Source organism: Marmota monax, unplaced genomic scaffold (genome assembly GCF_021218885.2).
Source record: "Marmota monax isolate L192 unplaced genomic scaffold, Marmota_monax_Labrador192_F-V1.1 WCK01_AAM20220418_F8-fsc00218, whole genome shotgun sequence".
Classification (NCBI taxonomy): Eukaryota; Metazoa; Chordata; class Mammalia; order Rodentia; family Sciuridae; genus Marmota; species Marmota monax.
Window position 1 is genome coordinate 2,041,654 of NW_026694764.1, and position 23,762 is coordinate 2,065,415.

General features: G+C 35.9%; 1 protein-coding gene across 6 annotated transcripts in view; it reads right to left on the minus strand.

Annotated features, from left to right (window-relative positions):
• The window catches only part of Kiaa0753 (KIAA0753 ortholog), a 74,092-nt gene that overhangs the window by 32,156 nt on the left and 18,174 nt on the right, over positions 1-23,762 (minus strand). For all 6 annotated transcript variants that reach the window (XR_006847373.2, XM_058572814.1, XM_046424964.2 and 3 more), the window contains exons 3-8: positions 20,527-21,151; positions 17,089-17,195; positions 15,622-15,684; positions 14,930-15,145; positions 12,556-12,763; positions 1,533-1,765 (exon numbers count right to left, since the gene is read on the minus strand). Coding sequence is in view for 5 of the 6 variants with exons in the window: in XM_058572814.1 (XP_058428797.1) it covers positions 1,533-1,765; positions 12,556-12,763; positions 14,930-15,145; positions 15,622-15,684; positions 17,089-17,195; positions 20,527-21,151 (1,452 nt within the window). In the remaining variant the exon portion in view is untranslated. The remainder of the gene's footprint in view (positions 1-1,532; positions 1,766-12,555; positions 12,764-14,929; positions 15,146-15,621; positions 15,685-17,088; positions 17,196-20,526; positions 21,152-23,762) is intronic.

The window sequence follows — 23,762 nt, forward strand, 5'->3', positions numbered from 1 at the left end:
AGCAGAAAGCACTGTGGCAGAGAGTAAGGAAATTAGACTGAAGCAGCTCTGGAGACAGGAGGTAAAATTGGAATCCCTCACTCCACCACCTTTTCACTCACACACACACACACACCCCCCAAATATATATTTATTTATTTATATGTGTTTTTTTCCAATTAAACCTCAATTTTTAAATTCCATAATGTTTAAAGGTAAATTATAAAACATTCTTGATAAAAATACTTGCTCTCTCTGAGCCTAAGGTCTAAACAGAATAAATGAAGCTATTTTATTTTTAAAAATATATATATTTTTAGTTGTAGGTGGACACAATACCTTTATTTTATTTTTTTATGTGGTGCTGAGGATCGAACTCATTGCCTCACACTTGCTAGGCAAGCACTCTACCACTGAGCCACAGCCACAGCCCCTGAATGAAGCTATTTAAACACCTCAGAGCATAAGACTTTGTTTCTAGAGAAGAACATCAAGTTGAATTCTTACAGGCTCAATCTGGACTTCCCAAAGAACCCCATCAGAGTTTGTTTTGGAAGGAATGAAGACTAGATCCTAATCCATGATGTCAGTAACTAATGACAACTTCCAATTCTCATTTTTCTGATGCCACCAGAAAATTTATAGGTTTGCTGTAGAAGTACCATCAGTTTTTGTTTTTTTTTTTTTGATTGAACTCAGGGGTGCTTAACCACTGAATAACATTTCCAGCCCTTTCTAGATTTTCTTTTGAGACAGGGCCTCACTAAGTAGCCGAGACTGGCTTTGAACTGGTGATCCTCCCGCCTCAGCCTCCCGAGTCACTGGGATTATAGGCAGTCGGTACCATGTCTGGCTAGACAACACCATCAAATGGTAGTCACACTGTATAGGGTATGTACAGGAGGAGGTACTCTTCTGGCCAGTTTTCTACTGTATGACATTAAAGAAGTTTTAAATCTAATTTAGTTTCAAACCAAGTTCTAACTCCACATATGCTCCCCTATGCCATATTAAAAAGCAGTCACACGGGGTAGAGTTGTGGCTCAGAGGTAAAGCACTGAACTAGCATGTGAGCCGAGAGGCACTGGGTGCCTCAGCACCACGTGAAAATAAAATAAAGATATTGTGTCCACCTATAACTAAAAAATAAATATTAAAAAAAGCAGTCACACAAAGATACCCTTTTAATATTCAGTGATTACAATTGATCAATATTTATCTTTGTCAGGAAACAAATATTAAATCCTCTCAAATCTCATACTTCCCAGTTGGAAGCAGAAAACAAATAAGATGCCGGAATCTTAAAATACCCTGCCCAATTAGGACCTTGTTATCAAATTAGTTAAGATCTTATTGAACCAGGACAACAAAGAATGCTCTGTCCTAGTAACAATATTAAAAACTGTTTTTTTGTTAGAATATAAAAACAACCTGGACCTAAGCTAAATCAACTTGTGGGAAAAATGAAATGCTGGCCATACCACTTACTAGCCTGAATGACCTTGACAGTGTCAGACTAATATATGGGTCAAAAGAAAGGAATGGTGTCTTACTTGCTGTGGTCTTGCCGGCTCCAGAGTATCTTTTTTCTTAAATGGCACACTCTCAGTCACAGGCTTTGTTTTCACCACTCCTGTTTTCGCTAGGGTTAATGCCTCGTCTTTGAAGCTTGCATTTTGGTCTGGAATTAATGGGACTTCTTCCGGAAGGATATCCACATCTAATACATCAAGCTCCCTCTCCAACCTCTGGGTCACTGGAAACTCTGCATTTGGCTGATTCTTATCTACACAGAGATTTCAGAAAAATAAAGAGAGGGAAATATTATTCAAGGCATGCTGGTTGAGAATGATTATCTGTAACATCCAATCTCCAAATACCTAGCCTACCCCTGCTGAAAACCAAGGTGTTTTGCTGTCAACTTGCGTTCCTGTGATGAATACTAGTAAGTTTTAAAAGCGGGAAACTGAAGCATCACAATTGACTTCCTGAGTCTTAGCGCCCATATTTACTCATCTCCCTGGACCCTATGGTCTCTAACTCTAAAAACCCTCTTGTGCTATTTCTGCCCTTCCTCTCCTTCTACTACACCCTAAGGTTGGCCCTGCAGTTATCTTTCAACCATAATAAGAGCATCTCCTAGCTGATTCCTAGTCATCTTCCATCACACCTTCCCCTAGCTACCAAAACTATTTTTCTAAAATATGAATATTTTAATGATGCTTCTTTATTCAACATCTTTAAGAGCTCCTAATCTGACACAAAATAGTGTGAACTCTATATACGACATTTTAACCCTCAATGGGAAATGCAAAAAAAAAAAAAAAAGAAAGAAAACCTGTATTTGAAGAGGAGATAAAGGTATATTTACAAAATTCAAGGAAATCAGAGTTCAAACTCTTATAACTAAGAAGAGGGTTTAGCAAGGTTTCTAAATATAAGAACAACACAAAAGTCAGTATCATCCCCATTTTTCAAATAACTAATTAGGAAATATAAGAGGAAAAATATCCCATTAACACTGGCAACAAAAACTATATGGCACTTAGGAAGAAATCTAATGAAAAATGTAATAGACTTTTACAGAAAAAGTCTGTAAAGTTTTGTTTTGCTTTGTTTGTGGGACTGGGGACCAAAAAAACCGAGGATCTCACACATGCCAGGCAATGCTCTAGCACTGAGCTATATCCCACCCATTAAAGGGTATTTTTAAAGGGCATTAAAAGAATGTCTGAATAAATTGTTTTCATAATTGAACAGACTTAGTAAAGACGTCAACTCTCCACAAAGTAATCTATAGTTCTGAATGCACATTCAGTTAAAATTGATTTTTTGGGTAGATCTAAATAGATTGATCCAAAAATTCACATGAAGAGTAAATTCCAAGAAATTATCTAAATAAATTTAAAGAACAACAAAGTGGGGAGAGGGGTGGAGGTGGGAGTCTTTCTCTAAGGGAGATGAAGTACTGGTGATAGAGCTGTAAGGCTGGGACTGCGTGGGAGCCATGCAGGAAAGAGCAGAATTGACATGACAAATCAGCGAGTATGAACTAGGATGTTCAAAAGCCAAGCTAAAACCACTGGTCTCCACAGATGAAAACTACTTAAATGCCAAATGGAATGAAGATCTGAATGTGCAAAGGAAATTTCAAATTAGAAAACACAGGAGGATATCATCTGACATCAGGGCAGAAAAGCCTTTCTTAAATTCAAAATATAATACTGACATATTTGAATTTAATTATACTAAACAACAACTTCCTCTTGACAGAAATTCATCATAAAGTCAATAGTAGATATCTGTAATGCACATAAGCTTAATATCCAGATGATAAGAAGACCTTCTAGCCGGGAATGGTGGAGCACACCTGTAATCCCAGTAGCTGGGGGTTGGGAGTGGGGCTAAAGCGGGAAGATCTCAAGTTCAAAGCCTGCCTCAGCAACAGCGAGGCCCTAAGCAACTCAGTAAGACCCTGTCTTTAAATAAAATACAAAAAAGCTCAGTGCTTAAGTGCTTCCGAGTTCAATCCCCGGTACTCCCACACACATACACAAAAAGAAGGCCAATAATCTACAAGAAAAATAATCCAAATTGAGAAACAGGCAAAGTAATGAAACCAGCAATTAAGGCAGAAAATATCAATTGTCAATAAAAACATGAAAAGATGACTGGGGCTGGAGTTGTGGCTCTGTGGTAGAGTGCTTGCCTGGCATGTGTGAGGCCCCGAGTTCAATCCTTAGCACCACATATTTAAAAAAAATGAAATAAAAGATCCATTGACAAAAAAAAAATTTTAAAAAAAGAAAGAAAAGATGACTGAACTCACTAGCCATAAGAAAGATTAAGTATAACGAGATACCATAATATCTACCAGGGTGGGGGAAATTTTAAGTAAACTGATACCAAGTACAAAGAAGCGGTGGAAAAACAAGTATTCTCACAAACTACTTGTGCAGGAGTGAACAGCCTAAGGACTTTGGAGAGCACCTTATGGCTCTAGCAGAGTTACAATTTGTATACATTGCAATCCAGCAGTTACACTCACAGGTAAACACTCAGCCTAAATGAACTCCCACACACATGCACTGGAACACAGGCGCACAGATATTCACTCCAATTCGCTGCTGCTTTATAAGCAAAAAAACAGTCAGTGCAGTGGCATTTGCCTGTAGTCCCAAAATGGGCGGCTGAGGCAGAATAGAAGGGTCACTTGAACCCAGGAGTTTGGGGCCTGCCTGGGAAACATAGCAGGACACAGTCTCATAGAGGGAAAAAAAAAAAAAAGCAAGAAACTGAGAGCAACCCAAATATCCATTGATACATAAGAACAACTAAAAAATAAACTTGTATGTCCATATAAGGGAGACCTATACAACAGTTAAATTTAAAAATTGGAATTCACCTATCAATATGACCAAATTTTCAAATATTAGTGGAGGTAGGCAAACAGAATGGCACATACTGTAAGATATCACGTGCACACTACAACACTTTATATTTTTCATGGATAGATATAAAAGAAGTACAAACTTAAAAATAGAAAGGATTTGCCTTTATAATGATAACAATAGTAATCTCCAGAGAGGGAGGGAGGAAAATGGAATGAGAAAAATATTTAAGGGATTTCAACTGTACCTATCATATTTTATTTTTCAAAAAAATTTCCAAAGTAAATAAAGCAAAAATGTTTAAATCTGCATAGTGGATACACAGAGATTATTATTTTCACTACTTTCTATGTTTAGAATATTTTACAATCAAAGAAAACCTACATCCAGACTTCCTTAACAATAGCAAGTCAAGGGTCAGATTCCTCTGTATCACTTTTCTTTTAATCAGAGATGCTTTTCAAAGCTACAGAAATTACACATCAAGGAAATACAAGACAACAGAATACTAACACTGGATCCTCAGTCTGTAATATATTTATTACCTTCCCAGTTTACATACATTGAATCACCTCTGTCATCTTTTCCAGTTAGGCTTTATGTAAATAAGCAAGTAAATGCAGTACAAGTTTCAGAGGTAGCTGAGTTTAAGGTCACTGGCAGTGGTAGGGTGAGAGCCACCAATCTTTTGGCTGACAAGTTATACTAATGCAATCAACCATTGCAAGTACATAGGAGAAGTCATTAACAAACTGCACCAGCCAACAATTATGTAAATCACAAGATAGGTGATCCAATCAGGCTCAATTAGATATCCTAAATGAAGAAAGCACAAACAGGTTTTCCCATTCATGTGGCTCTCCACACAAATTTTAGGGGTCAGGTGGAGAGGAGAAACCTTAGGAAATTGGAAGGAAGAATTAGGTGAGTTATATTTAAAATGATAGAGAAAAATGTGACCTTCAGATTATAAGGGCAAGAAAAGCCAAAAATAAAATGAAAGTCACCATATTCTTCCCCATGAGCAAATGTATTAAACTTGCAAAGCAGTTAACAATAACACATTTCAATTCATAATAATGATGACAATGATGATTATAATCATCCCTCACATTTTGTACACTTTTCCCATTTAAAACGTAATTTGCACTCACCATCTCATCTGAGCCTCACCACAGAGCATGACTTACCCTAGAGCAAACAGAATGGGATTACTAAAATTTTTCAGATGAGGAAATAAAAGTGTTTTGTTCAAAGTCACAAGGAAAGTAAGTGGAGAGTCAAGTCTTCTGACTGGGTCCAGGGCCAGGCCCATTCATTCTGTGATGTCAGGGACTGTGGATCTTTTCCACATAAATATGTTTTCCAGAGAATAAAAGCTTTTTCATAACAATACAAAATTCCTTCCTGCTTTCTTATTTAGAATGTGCCTAACATAATCTAGACTTTATAAATTGGAGATTAGGAACAAAAATAACCTCTTCCATTTTCATAGAATTTAATAATTATCTAATTTGCTACTTAACAACTAAGTCACATGGAAGAAGGACTATTATCACCATTTGAAATTTTCACCAGATGAAAACTTTAAGGTTCACAGTGATTGTGATCACAGGTCTACAAATTTCCAAAGTAAGTAAAGCAAAAATATTTAAATCTGCATAGTGGATACACAGAGATTATTATTTTCACTATTTTCTATGTTTAGAATATTTTACAATCAAAGAAAACTTACATCCAGACTTCCTTAACAATAGTCAGATTCCTCTGTAGCACTTTTCTTTTAATTACAGATGCTTTTCAAAGCTATAGAAATTTTCCCCATTTGTCTTTTAGCTTTCCTACATTTGACCTCATGATGGGTTTTAGATTAGCAGGGTTGGGTTTTTTTTTTTTTTAATGGCTTTATTTATTTTTATGTGGTGCTGAGGATCGAACCCAGTGTGCCTCACACATTCCAGGCAAGCTCTCTACCACTGAGTTACAGCCCCAGCCCCAGATTAGCAGGTTTTTCAACTTCTCTCTGAAGCTGGTCTTCATTTTTCACTAGTCAGTTGAAATCATCTAACTTTTAATCTTCTAAATCATTCAGGAAAACACTTCACTGTATAGAGGCCTGGAATGTTCTCTGAACTTCCTCTAGAACATCAAAAGTGAGCTTCCCAGCACCCAGGATCCACATCACTGTAATCTATTGCTTAGGAGTCCTTTCTTATTTAATTACATTTCTTCATAGAGTCTTTGAACAAAAGCTTAAGTGCCTAACTATGTACTAGACAGGGCTCCTCAGAGAGACTTATAAAGACAAATAGACATGATGCTCATTCTCAAGGTAAAGGCTAGCAAAGGCCTTCTGATTGAAAGGAAGGATATCCCATTACAGTGAATAAATATCTAGTAATTAAACAGATTTTGTCAATGTGATATTCTGTGTGTATGTGTATATATATATATATATTAATATATTTATATATTTGGTCTCTTCCCCAGTTCCCCACATAAGAGCCCCTAAACTCCTTATAATTTCCCCAGCAATTGAGGTGCTAGGTGTACCTTTTGTTCTAATATTAACTCTGGTTCCTGGAGTTTCCTGGCAGATAAGAGTGTCTTTGATTCCACTGATGTGACTCTTGGGGGCTTCTGGAGGGGGTGCTGGTCACCAGAAAGTCCAAGCCATGATGAGAAGCACGGAACCTCCAGCCCCACTCTCATCCTCCAGGAAGGACAGAAGGGCTGGGGATTGAGTTATAATTGATAATACCTATGTGATAAAACCTCCAGAAAAATCCCTAGACTATCAATTTCTAAGCAATTTGGTGTTGCTGAGTACATGGAGGTTCCTATAGGGTGATGCACCCGGGGAGGGCACGGGAGCTCCATGCCCTTTCCACATACCTTGCCTATGCATCTCCCCTACCTGGCTGTTCATCTTTATCCTTTGTAATATTCTTTATGATAAACGGGTAAATGAGTTCTGAGCGCCATACTAGCAAGCCTTGATTTATTAGAGAAGCTGGTCATGACCTAGGACTTGTGATTGATGTCTAAAGTAGAGGTGGTCTTCTGAAACTGAGCTCTAAACCTGTGGGATCTGACTTTACCTAAAGTAAATAGTCTCTAAATTGAACTGAATTACAGGAGAACTACATGATGTGGGGAAAACCCCACATACAACTGAGTGAACTCTTTGCTCGTTTCTTACAGTTCCACTCATGTAAGAGGTAGAGAGCTAAGCTATTAAGGTTCCACAAAATAGCAACAGATGTACAAATAAATCAACAGAAGGGATTGGGATTGTATCTCAGTGGCAAAGTGCTTGTCTAGCATGGTGAGGCACTGGGTTTGATCCTTAGCACCGCATAAAAATAAATAAAGGCATGTTGTCCATCTAGAACTACAAATCAATGAATCATTCAATCAATCAACCGAATACAAATTGATAAGTAAATTTCACATCACTAGAAAAGAAAGACGAAACAACAACAACAAAAAAAACATGATAAATATAGTCAATTACAACAAAGAAAAAATACCTTGGCAAATGAAACACATAAAATAAGGTAAAGCAAAGTTCAAACATGTCATTAATCTCAGCAAATGTAAGCAGGGTAAGTATAGAGCTCTACAACAGGGATCACAAAACCAACAATAAACTGTGTATAAAAGGCATTCTTAAAACAGCAAAGAAAGACTCAGTTTAAGGGAATAGAAAATTATTCCAGGCAAATGCCAAACAAGTTAAGTAGGTGAAGCAATATTAACATCAGACAAAACAGAATCCAAAGTGAACATGATCCTAAGGAGATAAAGAGAATATTTAATAATAACAACATATAAAATCCATGAAAAAAAGATTTAAGTCAGGAATTTTTTTTTTCGCCACTTAACCCAAGGGCATTTTACCACTGAGCTATACCCCCAGCCCTTTTTTATTTTTTAGACAAGGCCTCACCACATTGCTGAGGTTGGCCTTGAATTTGCAATCCTCCTGCCTCAGTCTACCGAGTCACTGGGATTATAAGTGTAAGAACAACATTTCAAAACACATCAAGAAAAAATTAACAGAAATGCAACAAGAAATCAAACAAGTCTCAAGTATCACAAGAATCTTGAACCTCTCCTTTTAATCAGTCACCCACAGGTCAAGCAAACCAAAACAGAAAGATTAAAGAAAAAGAATAAAGATTGAAAAGAAGGAAATAAACTAGTGATTATTCACAGATGATATGATTATATTTAAGACAAAATTAAAATAATTCTACAGATAAATGGCCAGAAATAAGCTTTTAGTAAGTTTGCTGGATACAAGGTCAATACACAAAAATTATATACACACACACACACACAAAATCAGCAATACATATGAGAAATCAAATTATAAAACATAAAACAGATATCATGTGTAAGAGTATTAAAAGTATCAATACCGCAGAATAAAAGTAATGAAAGACAAACAAACCCATACACACACATATGCACACCCAAATTACTGGGATTAAAGACAACCTAAACAGCCGGGTGTGGTGGCATATGCCTGAAACACCAACTACCTGGCATATGCCTGAAACACCAACTACCTGGAGGCTGAGGCAGCTATTGCAAATTGGAGGCCAGCCTCAGCAACTTAGTGAGACCCTGTCTCAAAATTTAAAAAAATAAAATAAAATAAAAATGTAGCTTAGTGGTAAAGCACCCCTAGGTTCAATCCCCAATACCAAAAGAAGAAAAAAATAAATACAACTTAAATAAATGGAGGGATATACCCTGCTTGCAGATTGGGAAATTCAATACTATAAAAATGATAATTTCCCATCAAAATTCCAATAGATGTCTTTTGGCTTTTTGGAGTCGGAAAGATGTTTGGTGGAATCAACAAATTCTGATTCTAAAATTTCTATGGAAATGCCAAGGATCAAGATTAGTCAAGATACTCTAGGGGAAAAACAAGTGTGAAAAGTTGTTCCATTGGATATGAAGACTTAAAATAATTCAATTAAAGTAGTTTAGCACTGATAAAAAGACCCACATTCAGATCAAAGGAAAAGAATGGGCCCAGAAACTGACCCACACATATATGAACACTTGATTTCAATGCATGCGACTTGGGAGAAAAAAACAATCTTTTAAACAAAGAGGGCTAAGTTATCTGGATCTTCATTGGGAAGAAAATGAAACTTTAATAGGAAATAACATTAAAAAATGTCTTAACTTTAACATTAGGGAAAAACTTCTTAGAATACCCCTCAAAAAAGTATATGGGAAGAGAATGATTCATTGAACTACAGTGATACTAAGAATTCTGTTCATTAAAAGATGAACATTTGAGATATTTAAAAGCAAGTCACATCTTACTTCTAAGATATCTAAAAACACATATGACTAAGATCCAGTACATATACAGAACACTCCTAACAAATGAATGGAAAAAGAGAGAGAAGCTAGGGGTGTACCTCAGTGGTAGAGCACTTTCCTAGCATATGTGGGGCCCCTGGGTTCAATCCTCAGCACCACCAAAAAAAAAAAAGAGAGAGAGAGAGAGAAAGGAAGGAAGACAGTAGAGAGTTAAGAGATATAAAAAGAGAAGAAGGGAGGGATATATGGCCAGGGACCTGAACTGGTACTTCCTAAAAGGCTTCTAAATGGCCTAAAAATACATGAAAATGTGCTCATACTATTAGTTATTCAGAAATTTAAATTAAAACTAAAATGCCTGATACGACTAATATGCCAGCTGAGTAAGCCATAATTTTAAAAATTAGTAATGAAAAGTGTGAGCAAGGATGAGTAGCCACTGTTCTAGTATATTGTTGGTGGGAATATCAACTGATAAAACTACTTTGGAAATAAAACTATATTACAATAGAACTAACATTTACCTATGACCTACCTAACAATTATACTCTTAGAAGCATACCCGACAGAAATATGTGTGCACAGGTACCAAGACACACATGTAAAAACAATCATAGTTGTTTTCTTTATAATCATCTAAGACTGGGAACAACCCAATAATTAAAACAACAGATAAAGTATGACAGAGTGATACAATCAATATAACAGAGCAAAGAACATAACATAAACAAATTAGCTATACAGAGTAGATGAATCTCACAAAATATAACACAAAAGAAGTCTATCCCAAAAGAGTATCTATTGCGAAATTCCATTTTTATAAAGTTCCAAATCAGGCAGAACCAAAATAAAGCATTAAAATCATAATAATAATAATTTGGGGGAGGAGGAAGAGAGACTGGAAACAGGGTACAGTGAAATTTCTTAGGCACAGTAGGGTCCTGTCCTTAACTTGGATAATAATTACACAAATATTTTTGTTTTCTGATATTAGCTGAGCTGTAAGTTTATTTTTTGTGCACATTTCTATCTGTTATGTTCTACTTCAGTTAAAAAAGAAAAACTGTATTGGGGATGTAGCTCTGTGGTTGCTACATATGTGAGGCCCTGGGTTTGATCCCCAACACTGCAAAGAAAAGAATAAAGAAAAACCAGTTTACTGGATTTGTCCAATATTTATAAGTAATTTCACCTATTTGGAAAATAACAAAAGTATTAACTATTTAAAAAAAATATCTCATCAAATCTAAAACATCCATTGTAAGATAAATCATTACTTTATGTGTCAATATGAATTTTAAAATGTTGTTTAGGCATTGGAATTTAAAATTTAAAATGTTACGATTGTAATATATCAATGCCCCCTTTCAATTGTGTACCTCAGACACAACAAACTCCACTATCAGAATAAGTTTTCAGGCTAGTATCATATATAAAAATAATATATAAATCCAACAGCTTTCCTTTAAGTAACAATAACCAATTTCATAATGTAATAGAAAAAGATCTCATTTATAATAGAAATAAAACTTAAATATGAAAACTAAAAATAAATCTAGCAAAAAAAAAAAAAAACCTAGCAAAGAATTTATAAAACACATATACCCAAAATTACAAAATTCTCTTTCTGACAGGACAGAAAAAGGGCATGAATAGATAGGAAGACTTAATATTATAAAGATATCATTTCTCCTCTAATATAAACTTAATGTAATAACAAACAAAATCCCAACATCATTTTTTTTTGGTGGGGAGGGTACCAGGGATTGAACTCAGGGGCACTCAACCACTGAGCTACACCCCCAGGTCTATTTTGTATTTTATTTAGAGACAGGGTCTCATTGAGTTGCTTAGCGCCTCACTTTTGCTGAGGCTGGCTTTGAACTCGAGATCCCTCCCAAGCCACTGGGCTCCAAAAGCATTTTTCATAAACTTGACAAGCTCATTATAAATTCCTAGGAAGGGGCTGGGAATGTAGCCCAAGGGTTAAGTGCTTGCCTAGCATGCATGAAGCCCTAAGTTCCTGAGGAAGATGAGCAATGACTGGTAGCAAAATTTTGAAAAAGAAATACAAAGACAAGAGAATTGTTTAATCAAATATTAAATATGTAAAAAAAAAAAAAAGATGGATTTGCCCACAAAATTAAAATTTTCTGTATTTTTTCAGAAAAAAAAATCATAATCAAATTTCAAAAATAGTGACTAGAGTAGGAGAAAATATTTTAAAAGAGATTAGGATTCGGAATATATTAAGAACCTCTATACATGCATAAGCAAAAGACTTGCAACTCAACAGAAGACAGACAAAAAATATAACCAACAGGTAAACTACAGGTAAACTAAGGAATATGTGAAAGAAGTAATCCTTGACAGAAATGAAATATAAAGCGGTAAGATTTGATTTTACACAAACTGGAAAAAAAATTACATTTTATTATATAAATTACTGGATGAGGATATGGGAAAATATATACTGATGTCACTGCTAGTAAAAACATAACTGTATGCCTACTCTTAAGGTAAGTTGACAGAATCTGTTTAAATGCATATACATATATCAAATTCATTTATGTATATCTATATACATGCATATATCTACCATTAAGTATAATAAACAACACTATTATGTAGAAAAAGAGAATTTTCCCTTCTTACTTTCCTCACCAGAGTACTCCAGTCTTCAGAATCTTGGATGACATTTGCTGATCCTAGTTGTTGCTACTGTTGTAGGCTAGGTTATAAATCCTGAGTTTCCCCCTCAGTGCACTAATTATTTTGGCCCAGACAACTTGAACAATAAAACATCTCACAACAAATACTTTAAGACACATACCAGAAAGAAGCTTCTTTGCCACTGAAGGTCGAATTGTATCCTGTGGCAATGTCTCTTTTGATACAAAGGGTCTCCTTTCACCCTTTGGCAATGTATCTGGCCATTTCCCTAATGTCCTCTGGTTACTAATAGGATATTTCCGATTTTCACTGAAACATTTCTTCACCTTTTTTGGAGATAGTTTCTTCTCCAGGAGAGATTCCAAAGCCTGTCATGAAACAGTCAATTATTCTCTTAGTTTATCTTAAAATAAGTATGACTTCTAGCCACAAAACTGAAAAATAAGGACTCCAAAAAAACTGGGTAATTAAATGGCCAGTAGAGCGGGTAGAGAGAGAAGAGGGGAGGGGAGGGGAGGGGGGATAGTAGAGGATAGGAAAGGCAGCAGAACACAACAGACACTAGTATGGCAATATGTAAATCAATGGATGTGTAACTGATGTGATTCTGCAATCTGTATATGGGGTAAAAATGGGAGTTCATAACCCACTTGAATCAAAGTGTGAAATATGATATATCAAGAAATATGTAATGTTTTGAACAACCAACAATAAAAAATTAAAAAATAAATAAATAAATAAATGGCTATCTCTTAATGGTTAATGAAATGCACTTCAACTTAATTTGAAATTTTCATTATTTAAGACACATAATTAATTAGTTCTTTTACATATTTAACTCACTAAAACCAATAGCAAAAAGAAAATGAATAAGGCTATTTTTTAAAGGCTATTTTTAAAGGTATCCAAATCCTAAATTTAAAGATCATCATTTCAAAAATTAACTACAATCTCCAGAAAAGTATCTTATATATTTTAAAAACATTTTAATCTTGACAGAAACTTCATAAACTCAAGTAGGGGTTTAAAAGGGCAAACATACTATATTTAAAATATACTTCTTGAAAATAAAAAAAAAAAATGTAGTAGATTCAGTGGCCTTAGTCTACTACAGTAATGGCAGGAGATCTGTCTGTGTCCCCCTTTCCTAAAAAGGCACATCTTCTAATAAATGTATATCCACTATTACTGGGCAGTGAGGTCTGGGTCTCCATCTGAGCAGTACACGATCAGGACAACTAGACACAGCCTGGGAGGTTGAGTTCAGATCATAATAAAGGAATAAGAAGATAGAAAGCTATAAAATGGCATAGAACATCAAGAGAGATTAATTTCTTGCATTACTGAATATTTTCCAAAGTAAGGAAGAAAAACTTTACGTTTAAGAAACATAACATTAAAGACACTCTTGCTCAAAATTTGAGAGAACTAGATAATCTCTTGAGATACTTTCTAGGATTTTGAAGATAAGTCCTCTAAATAAAATCATTTTGGTTGATAAACTTTTCTTATGGGTTAGTGTAACAAACATCACACAATTTGATTTGCTGCCAAGGTTTTGAGGTTTGCATTTGACAATAACATTCCCAATGGGGAGTTCTATCTATATGAATGTAACCAAAGCAAATCACAAATATATTTGCTAAACAATGGGACTGTAAAGGCAGAAAGGGCCTTCAACACCACCAATAGCTAGGTAATAGGAGAACCTGCATGTCACTTACCCCCAATTCTCCCTATGATACCACCTTTCCTCTACAGCTAACAGTTTACTATGCCACAGTAACATAAAGACTATCCTTTTATTTTTAAAATGTATGGCACAGTGGAACTAACACTGACATGGAAGTCAGAAGACAGGAATTTCATTTGCTACTCTCAAGAGAAATAATTGTGTCATCTCTGCTTTTAAAAATATTTTAAATGATAAAACAGTAATAAAATCAACTATACACCACAGTGTCACAACAAGGATGAAATGGCATAATTATGTGATAACACTTTGCAAATGTCAAGGAACTAAAAAATTAATGGGCATACTGTTATTATTGCCTTTGTTACTAATGAGAACTAAGAACCTTGTACATTCATGACTGTACATGCCATTTGTGATTCTGAGTGTCTAGTCATATCCCAAGATTTGAGGCTCTGCTTGAAGCGTTCCTCCCTTTCTATAATCCATTTGAACGATGATATCCTAATCTAAGCAATAATCTAAGAATACTTCACTGTTTTCCTTTTCTATGCTAATAAATTCTTTATTAAATGGCATGACTTGATAATGGAACATTCTATTGAATTGATGGACCCTGCTTAAAGTCATTACAAGTTTCGTACTCAAGTTACCAATTCTCAAATAAGTGAAATATAATAATATAGACTAGACTATAAAAATAAAGGGCTCTGCAAAGCTTTAATTTACCAGGTGGCAGTTTTGTCTTGTATTCTCACCTAATGAAACTATGTGACCATAAGCATTACTTCCCTGCTTGGAACCAACAGACTTTTAAGAAAAATGGGAGATAATTTCCTACCTCAATTTGTTGCAGGATATCTATAACCACATCAGGAACAGAAGGATCTGCATCTAGCTTGGCAGAACACAGTGAAAGCTGGCGAATAAGGCTGCCCAGTTCCTTACACTGAGCAGAAACTGGGTGCTCCCCTCTGTCGGTAAACTGAGTAACAAACATCTGTAAGGCCCGAATGGCTCCTCGATGGGCAGCAGCCAGCCTAGACATTGCCCATGACTGGCAATAAACAACATGTGAGAAGTTATTTCAATATTTAGAACTTCCTAACATTAACACAAGCCTTAAGAATATTTGTAGTCTACTCTTTTCTTGTAAAACTTTTTCATAGTAAAAGGAATTATAAAGCTTAAAGTTTCTAGTAATGAATTAAGTCTTTCCCTTTCTATTATTTCTTTATGCTAGTAGCAACTACAACAGGAATATATTTTCAGAAGCTGTTCCTTGAACAATAACCCCATATTCAGAATATTTAAGGTGCTCACTTCCTCACAGATTTCTATTAGCACTGACAGTAATATTAGTGCAGAGAACCCACACAATACTAACAAAACAATGGAAAATGTACTTGATAAATAAGTACTGGGATAGAGGGTAGAGTTTGGTAGTAGAGCGCTTGCCCAGCATGCATAAGACCCTGGATTTCACCTGCAACACTGAGGAAAAACAAAGTATTAAGCATAATTTAATCATACCTTCTTGGTGTGTTTAATTTTATGTGGACTCAATTTATCTAATTCTTCCTGGATTTCTTTTACCTGTTTGGTAAAGGAGAAAAAATGAAAAGTTCAAACCTTTCCATTGATGTATTTTTAATAATAATAATAATAATAATAATAAAAAGACAAATACAACCATTTTTAACTCAAGTTACTTGAAAATGAGAAAAACTCTTCATCTGTGTAACCAAAAATCAGTACTGATTTCAACTCAAGATGGTGAATATAGCACAGTGTTCACCTTACAGCCTTTGGTCCCCAATATAAGGAGCGAATGTGGAGATGATTCTGGAAAGGTAGGAAGGCTAGGTCAGGAAGTCTTAAGTGTCCTGCTAAAGAATTTAGCTTTCATACTCTAAGTTACAGAGAGCTACTGAAGTCTTTTTTTGGGCGGAGTTGGGGTGATACCAGGGATTGAACTTAGGGGCACTCAACCACTGAACGACATCCCAGCCTTATTTTGTATTTTATTTAGGGACAGGGTCTCACTGAGTTGCTTAGTGCCTTGCTTTCTGCTGAGGCTGACTTTGAATTCACAATCCTCCTGTTTCAGCCTACTGAGCTGCTGGGATTATAGGCATGTGCCACCTCACCAGTTGCCACTGAAGTCTTTTAAGCAAGGGTCAGAGATGGTAAGATTCGTGTGTTAGGACATTCTCTGTGGCAGCATTATAAAATAATACAGAACAAACTCTAACTCAAGCTTTTAAATGAAAAAGTACAGTTGTTGGTTCAAGTAATAAGATCAACTTGTGATTCCAGTGACCAGAAATGAGTCATACATATTTTATTTATTAATAAATAAAACATACATTTATAAATAAACATAATAAATAAAACACATATTTTTAAAAATCCATCATAATGTAAAGAATATAGATACCAGATATCAACCACTAAATGTGTCCTGAAAAATATTTAACAAGGCCTTGATTATTTATCGTTTAATAAAGAAGAATCAAATTATTTGTTACCTACTATATTTTAAATATATTATAAATCTGAGACAAATGGCAAACCAAAGATGGTCCCTTTCCTTTAAGAGGAGGGTTCATACCTGGGGACGAAGGTCTATAAGATAATTGATCTACCTGATCTCATATACAAAAATATGTGCTGTGTAATGTATAAGCATTTTTCCCCCAGAGGAAAGAAATGGTTTTTAATAGATTCTCAAGAGACTATATGACCTCAAAAAGTCAAGAGCCACTGTTTAAGGAGCTTGACCATACACACATAATACACCCACATACATACACACACACAGATAACAAAAAGGATAAGAATTACTTGTTTATGTGGTCAGAAAATTAAGCCTCACAAATCTGTTACAATAAATGTAGGGTACTTTGATATTAAACTTTCTGAGACAAAAGGAAAATGGAAATTCTATAAGAAAGCCATCCAGGCTGCTAGTCCTGCTTCTCCCTGGGCTTTTTATACCTGCTGCTGAAGGACGTAGAGCATCCGGGCACAACGAACAGCTTGCTCCTGTCTCCTGACACGGATTCGTCGCTCTTCATCTGGATCCAAAGCTTCTTCTAGTCTATCTGGAAATATTTTCCCCCAAAGAGGATTATAAACCACACAGAGAAACTTAAAATTATTTAAAGAGGTACAAAGGTTGAAACTCTCTAATTTGATTTAAAAAAAAAATAAGGCTATCATAATAAAAAATTTATCTTTTATCAGTTGAGAAACTAAGAATGAGCCAGTTGCTGTGGCACATGCCTGAAATCCCAGCTGCTTGGGAGACTAAGGCAGGATGATCGAAAATTCAAAGCCAGCCTTAGCAATTTAGTAAGACCCTCTTAAACAAAATAAAAAAATAAAAAGGGATGGGGATGGAGCTCAGTGATAAGAGCATTTGAGGGCTGGGGAAGTGGCGGTAGCGCGCTCGCCTGGCATGCGTGCGGCCCAGGTTCGATCCTCAGCACCACATACAAACAAAGATGTTGTGTCTGCCAAAAACTAAAAAATAAATATTAAAAAATTCTCTCTCTCTCAAAAAAAAAAGAGCATTTGAGTAGCATGAGTGAGGCCCTGGGTTCAATCCCCAGTATGGAAAGGAAAGAAACAAGCAGGAATGAGTGCATGGATCTGTATACTGTCTCAGAGGTAGAGGGAACACGAAGACAGTGGCAAGCTCCCCATCCATGCCGGAATTCCCTGAGCCAATTCCCCAGAGAGCCCACGGTGAAGCAATTCTTACTATTTATAAAATTTTTATATTGAGGCAAAATCTGTTATGCTATTTTTTTCCCAAAAAACTCTTTATTGGACATTTTTATGTTTAGCAAGATTATTTTTACATGTTCTTATCTTGATTCCAAGTGAGAAATCCTTTCACTAACACATAGCAAGTGCTAAAATCATGTAAATATCTAAAGTCTTCATATATTTGCCAGGAAGCACACATACACTTATACATTTTGGTGCTCCATAGTTTTATTTATTTTATTTTTTTAGGGGGGTACCAAGGATTGAACTCAACCACTGAACCACATCCTCAGCCTTATTTTTTATATTTTATTTAGAGAGAGTCTCATTGAGTTGTTTAGTGCCTCGCTTTTTGCTGAGGCTGGCTTTGAACTCGAGATCCTCCTGTCTCAGCCTCCTGAGCCGCTGGGATTACAGGCGTGCACCACTGTGCCCGGTGCACCATAGTTTTAAAAGACTGGTTCAAAGAAACTGTTTCTAGAAGACTGCCTGAGGGAGATACAGTCTCTCCATTCTTTCCAGTCTGTGGTTTTCAAATATACAAAAAAATATTTTTTTATAAAAGTCCAATACACAGTCAGATAAAAGCCTAAGTGTATTTTATTAATTCAATTTTTTAATTATTTACTCATTAAAAAGTCAAACAAGGAGGCCAGGCATGATGGCACATGCCTGTAATCCCAGTAGGTAGGGAGGCTGAGGTAGGAGGATCAGGAGTTCAAAGCCAGCCTCAGCAAAAGCAAGGCACTAAGCAACTCAGTGAGACCCTGTCTCTAAATAAAATATAAAAAAGGGTTGGGGATGTGGCTCAGTGATCAAGTACCCCTGAGTTCAATCCCTAGTACCAAAAAAAAAAAAAAAGAAAGAAAGAAAAAAGAAAATCAAACAAGGAAAAGAGTAAGGCTACTTGGAAGAATGTAAAACTTTGGAAGTCCGGAGTTATACTTATAGACAGAGTTTCTTAGGAGCCTATAAGCCAAATTATTTCTCTTTTTTATGTTGCACAGTGGGGAGAAAGAACTATATTCATATAATAAGAATATAAATAGTAACTGGTTAAGGCAGGGTTTTTTTTTTTGTTTGTTTTTGTTTTTGTTTTTATGGTGCTGGGGATTAAACGCAGGGCCTATGCATGCAAGGCAAGGACTCTACCAACTGAGCCATATCCCCAGCCCTAAGGTAGGGTTTTTAACTGCTCACCTTGCAGATGAGGGCTGGCGATGCAACCAGTCTACAGAGCAGCATTTGGGAAGCACAAATGGGCACTTCAGGCCTACTGAAAGAGTGGTCTGCAACTAGGAGCCATTGCAAACTATTATTAGTCCACAACAAGGTAAGTGCAGCAGTTGAAAATATGCATTTACAAGTCTTTAAAGCAATTACCATAGTTGTGACATTTTTATTATAGTTTACAAAGTATTGGTTCATGATAGACTGAAATTTTAAATAAGATAAATTAATCCAGTTTTTCCCCACAATGTTGAAAAACTCCATTCTACAGGTCCCCCTGTATTAGGCCAGATCACTAAAACAGAGGGCCTCACGGCTTTGTTACCTTGCATGACTTCTGCCTAAGGTATATGGTCATGCCACAGACTAAAACTAGGGAAATATTATAACAAGACACAGCTAGAGGGTTTCTGTTGGAATTTTGAATTCCTCATGATATTACACAACATACTCCACAGATGAAGCTTCTTTTTGGCCACAAAATGTGGAAGTTGTTACACAATTTTACATAATTGTTTTTTCTGTTTTAAGCTGTAAATTCTATAACTGATTGCAGTACACTCTGTAGCTGGCTCCTACTAAACTCAGAAATAACTTTTTAACTCTCTCCTAGTAAATCTTTTTCCTTTCCTTATTTTTCTTATGCCACAATATCCTCAGGTATGGAGTTTTATCTTATTTAAATCAACAACTATTTTCTAAAATATCTTAAATTCTTTATATAGTATGCATATGTACACATATGCATACAGCAGTTAAATTTAAAATGCAAAATATAATTCTAGACTATGTACCATCCTAGCACAATGTTCCTTTCAATACTCAACTCCTTTCTCCTTGTGGTCTAAAAGTTAGGCTTGAGTCTCTACTTTGATAACAATAGTAACCCAAAATTTTCCATAGGAAACTAATCCTCTACTCCCTAGGGAAATGCAAGGATACTGAGATTGCCAGACAATTGCAAAAAATAAGTATATGATCACTATATTCCTTCTTTTCCACCCTGTGGTGAGATATTTTGTACAGGTATCTATGACTTCCCTTTTCACTGGTGTGTACTCATCATAACATCACCCAAGCAGGAACTGGTTTTATCTACAATAAGCATAAAATTTTTAAAATTTTGCCAGAAGAAAAATATTATAGGATAATTTGTACTTTGGTGCCTAAAGACCTCAGAACTAGACAGCAGAAACTCTAGCTTTTGGCTGAGGCCTGAGTTATAGTGTTTATAGTGAAGGAATAGGCAGGGTAAACTCTTCAGAGAAAGAAGACACCAGTCAAACTTATGAAGGCTTATGCTCTAGGGAACCAACCAAAAGACAGGAGGTGGTAGAACTTGGTAGAGGGCATAGGGAGCCCAGATGAATGCATCTTAACTATCCCATACTCATGGGATTTTATCAAAGAGAAGGATCTATTTTTTCTCACCTTTTTTAGTTACCTCTTCAATTCTATGGATACAATTGCTCAATTCTTTCTGAAGTCGCTGAACTTCGAACAGGCTTTTCTGTTCACATACGTTTTTGTGGTCAGCTATCCTGGACTGTAGTTGAAGGCCTGGATCTCGGGTGGGTGGTGAATTTAGCAGGGTAAGATCTGAATGTCCTGGATGAGATGTGTACACATACACCTTGGCACCTGAGCTGGAAATCCCTACTTTGGATGGCTGGTGGCTGCACCGACAGACTTCTTGATCCTTTGCATCCTTCCTCTCCACCTTGTGATCAGATATTTTATACTTAGTATGTCCACATTTCTGAGAGCTTTGGGGTTGACTTTTGAGATGATGTTCTTTTACGTGTTCTTCAAATTGTCTTCGCTTCACATCTCTTTTGGCTAGGTGGACAGCATAGCTAAGTCTCTCTTCTGATATGACGGAAAATGAAACAGAACTGCTCAGGTCAGGACCAACTCTAAAATCTGAATCTTTACCACAATATGTTTCATTGTACGAGTGCTTCAGTTTTTCAATTCTAATTGCATGTGGGCAAGAATATTGGACTGCCAAGTTGCTTGAATGTGGAGGAACATTTCTATTAAACTGCAGCTGGTTCTTTAAAAAGTAAACAAAATTAAGCACATGTTAGAAAAATAACATATTGCTTAGTTGATATATGTATATAATCAAGCTTCTAATATTTCACCCACAAGATTATTTGTGTGAAAAGACATTTTTCCATTGTACTTACCCAATCAGCTGCTCTCATACACCTTTAGTTCAACACATGGCTGTGGTTCTATCCTACATCATTCAGTCCCATGGTTTTATCTTTCCACTTACTAACATCATACCGAGATCCTCCTCTAAAATCTCTCCAGAGAGCTTGCAGCAGTAACCAGTAAATTCCTCAACTCCCAGCTAAGGATTATTTGTCCTGTTTCAAAATGTCAAGGTCCAGCAAGTGACCAATATAATCCACTACAACCTTCCTAAAAACTACCCCAGACATACTACCCTGGGTACGTAATGTGATGGTGTTTCTGCAGGCCTTCCTGAAGATCTTTCACCCTGTGGTTATACACATCCTTCACCCTGCACCTAAGTAAATCTTGCTTTAAAAAGTCCACTTACCAAGTCTAATAGAGACTGAAGTTTTTGTCAGTTTTCATCACAATACAAGTTTTGTTATGTATGTTTTCATATTCCTATAGTTTTAAATTTTCTCTCATTACATTTTCAAAAAGCCAAACAATGGACTTTTCTTACTTGGCCTAACTATAATGTCACTATTAAACTTAGATTGTTCCCATTTTTCCACTAGTAGAAACATTAACAATTAACATCTCCATATATTTAGTTTTTTCTTCTTTTAAATTATTTTCTTAGGATAAATGATTTGATCTAAGTTTACTAGATCAAAGGAAATAAATAATTTTATTGCTTTAAATTTTGAAAGTTATTTAAATGGACCTTGTCATGTTCCAAAACTAAACACTCAGGTTCACTCCAGGTGAACTGGGCTGAATGAAATAATCACAGAGACAGAGAAATGCCTTTTTCTTTGGGTCCTGTGACAGCTCCTCTGACCTTAGGGGTCTGTGGAAAGAGAGAGAGAGGAGCAATGCTGAACCCTTTTATTGGGAAGAAGCCATTTTATGGGGAAGAAGCCATTCAAATAGGGCAAGGGGTAGGATCACAAAGGAATAGTGAGTGTAGCTCAACCCCCCGAGGTGACGCCTACACTTGAAGACCCGCCTTGCTATCAGAGCTGGGACCACACCGCAAATCACCACAAAATGTAGTGATTGGTCAGAGCCTCGAGCTTCAGGACTGGAAATGGTCATTCAGAGCAGCTCCCCACAGGACCTGTCAAACACAATAGGAAAGTAGGAGAATCTATGCTTCTGAATCCAATTGACTTCTGTCTTGGAATGCCTTTTATCTTGGAGTTGTGTTTATATAACCATATGTGTGAACAGTCAGTTTAAAATAACCCACTGTGATAAAACTTCAGAAAGTATTTTTTGGGAAAAAGTGAAAAACCTCACTAGATAACCAAAAAAGAACCATCTGAAAGGAGCATAGATTGATGAACAATATATTTTTTAAGTACTATACTTATGAACACAATTTTATTAGAAGTGACACATACAGGGTGAAGGTAGGGGGAGAACGCAGGTTTTTTTTTTTTTTTTTTCTTTTAATTTCTTATTTCTTTTTTTGGTACCAGTTATTGAACCCAGGAGCAATTAACCACTGAGCCACATCCCCAGCTCTTTTTCACATTTTATTTAGAGACAGGGTCTTGCTGAGTTACTTAACACCTCGCTAAGTTGCTGAGGCTGGTTTTGAATTCAAGATCCTCCTGCCTCAGCCTCCAGAGCTGCTGGGATTACAGGCATGCAACACTGTTCCCAACATGAACAACTGTTGAGACCTACGGCCTTACTTGGGGAAAGCTTTTCCTCTAAAAGTAAAAATACCAAAATATCTTAGGAATTTGATATAAGTATTAGCGAAAAAACAAACAAACAAAAAAACCACAGGTGAATTCCTTTCTAATATAGGTATATGGAAAGTCTTTTTAACTATGACTCAAAATCTATATTCAACAGAAAAAAAGAACAATAAATTTGACTACATTAAAACAACAAAAAGATTATTTGAAACTTCTGCCTGTTTAAAAAAAAAAAAATTATAAAGTCAAGGGCTGGGGTTGTGGCTCAGTGGTAGAGCATTCGCCTAGTATGCACAAGGCACTGGGTTCAATCCTCAGCACCACATAAATAAAGATATTTTGTCCACCTAAAAAACTAAAATATAAATATTTTTTAAAAATCATAAAGCCAAAGGCACTGAAAAGCTAAAAGAAAAATATTTGCTAATACAAAGGACTCCCTCTATATAAATAAATCTTTAAAAAATCAAGGTGACGCACCTGGTACAGTGGTGTATATTAGGGAGGTTGAGGTAGGAGAATCACAAGTTCAAGATCAGTCTGAACAACTTAGAGAGACTCTGTCTCAAAATAAAAAATATTAAAGGACTGGAGATATAGCTCAGTGACAAAGCACCCCTGGGTTCAACCCCTAGCACTGCAAAAAGAGAGAGAGACGAAATGATCAAAACTCAATAGAAAATGGAAAAAACAACAATTTACTGAACAACAGCCAAAAAAGATATAAATACAGCCCTTAACTAGATGAACATTTAAACCTCATAA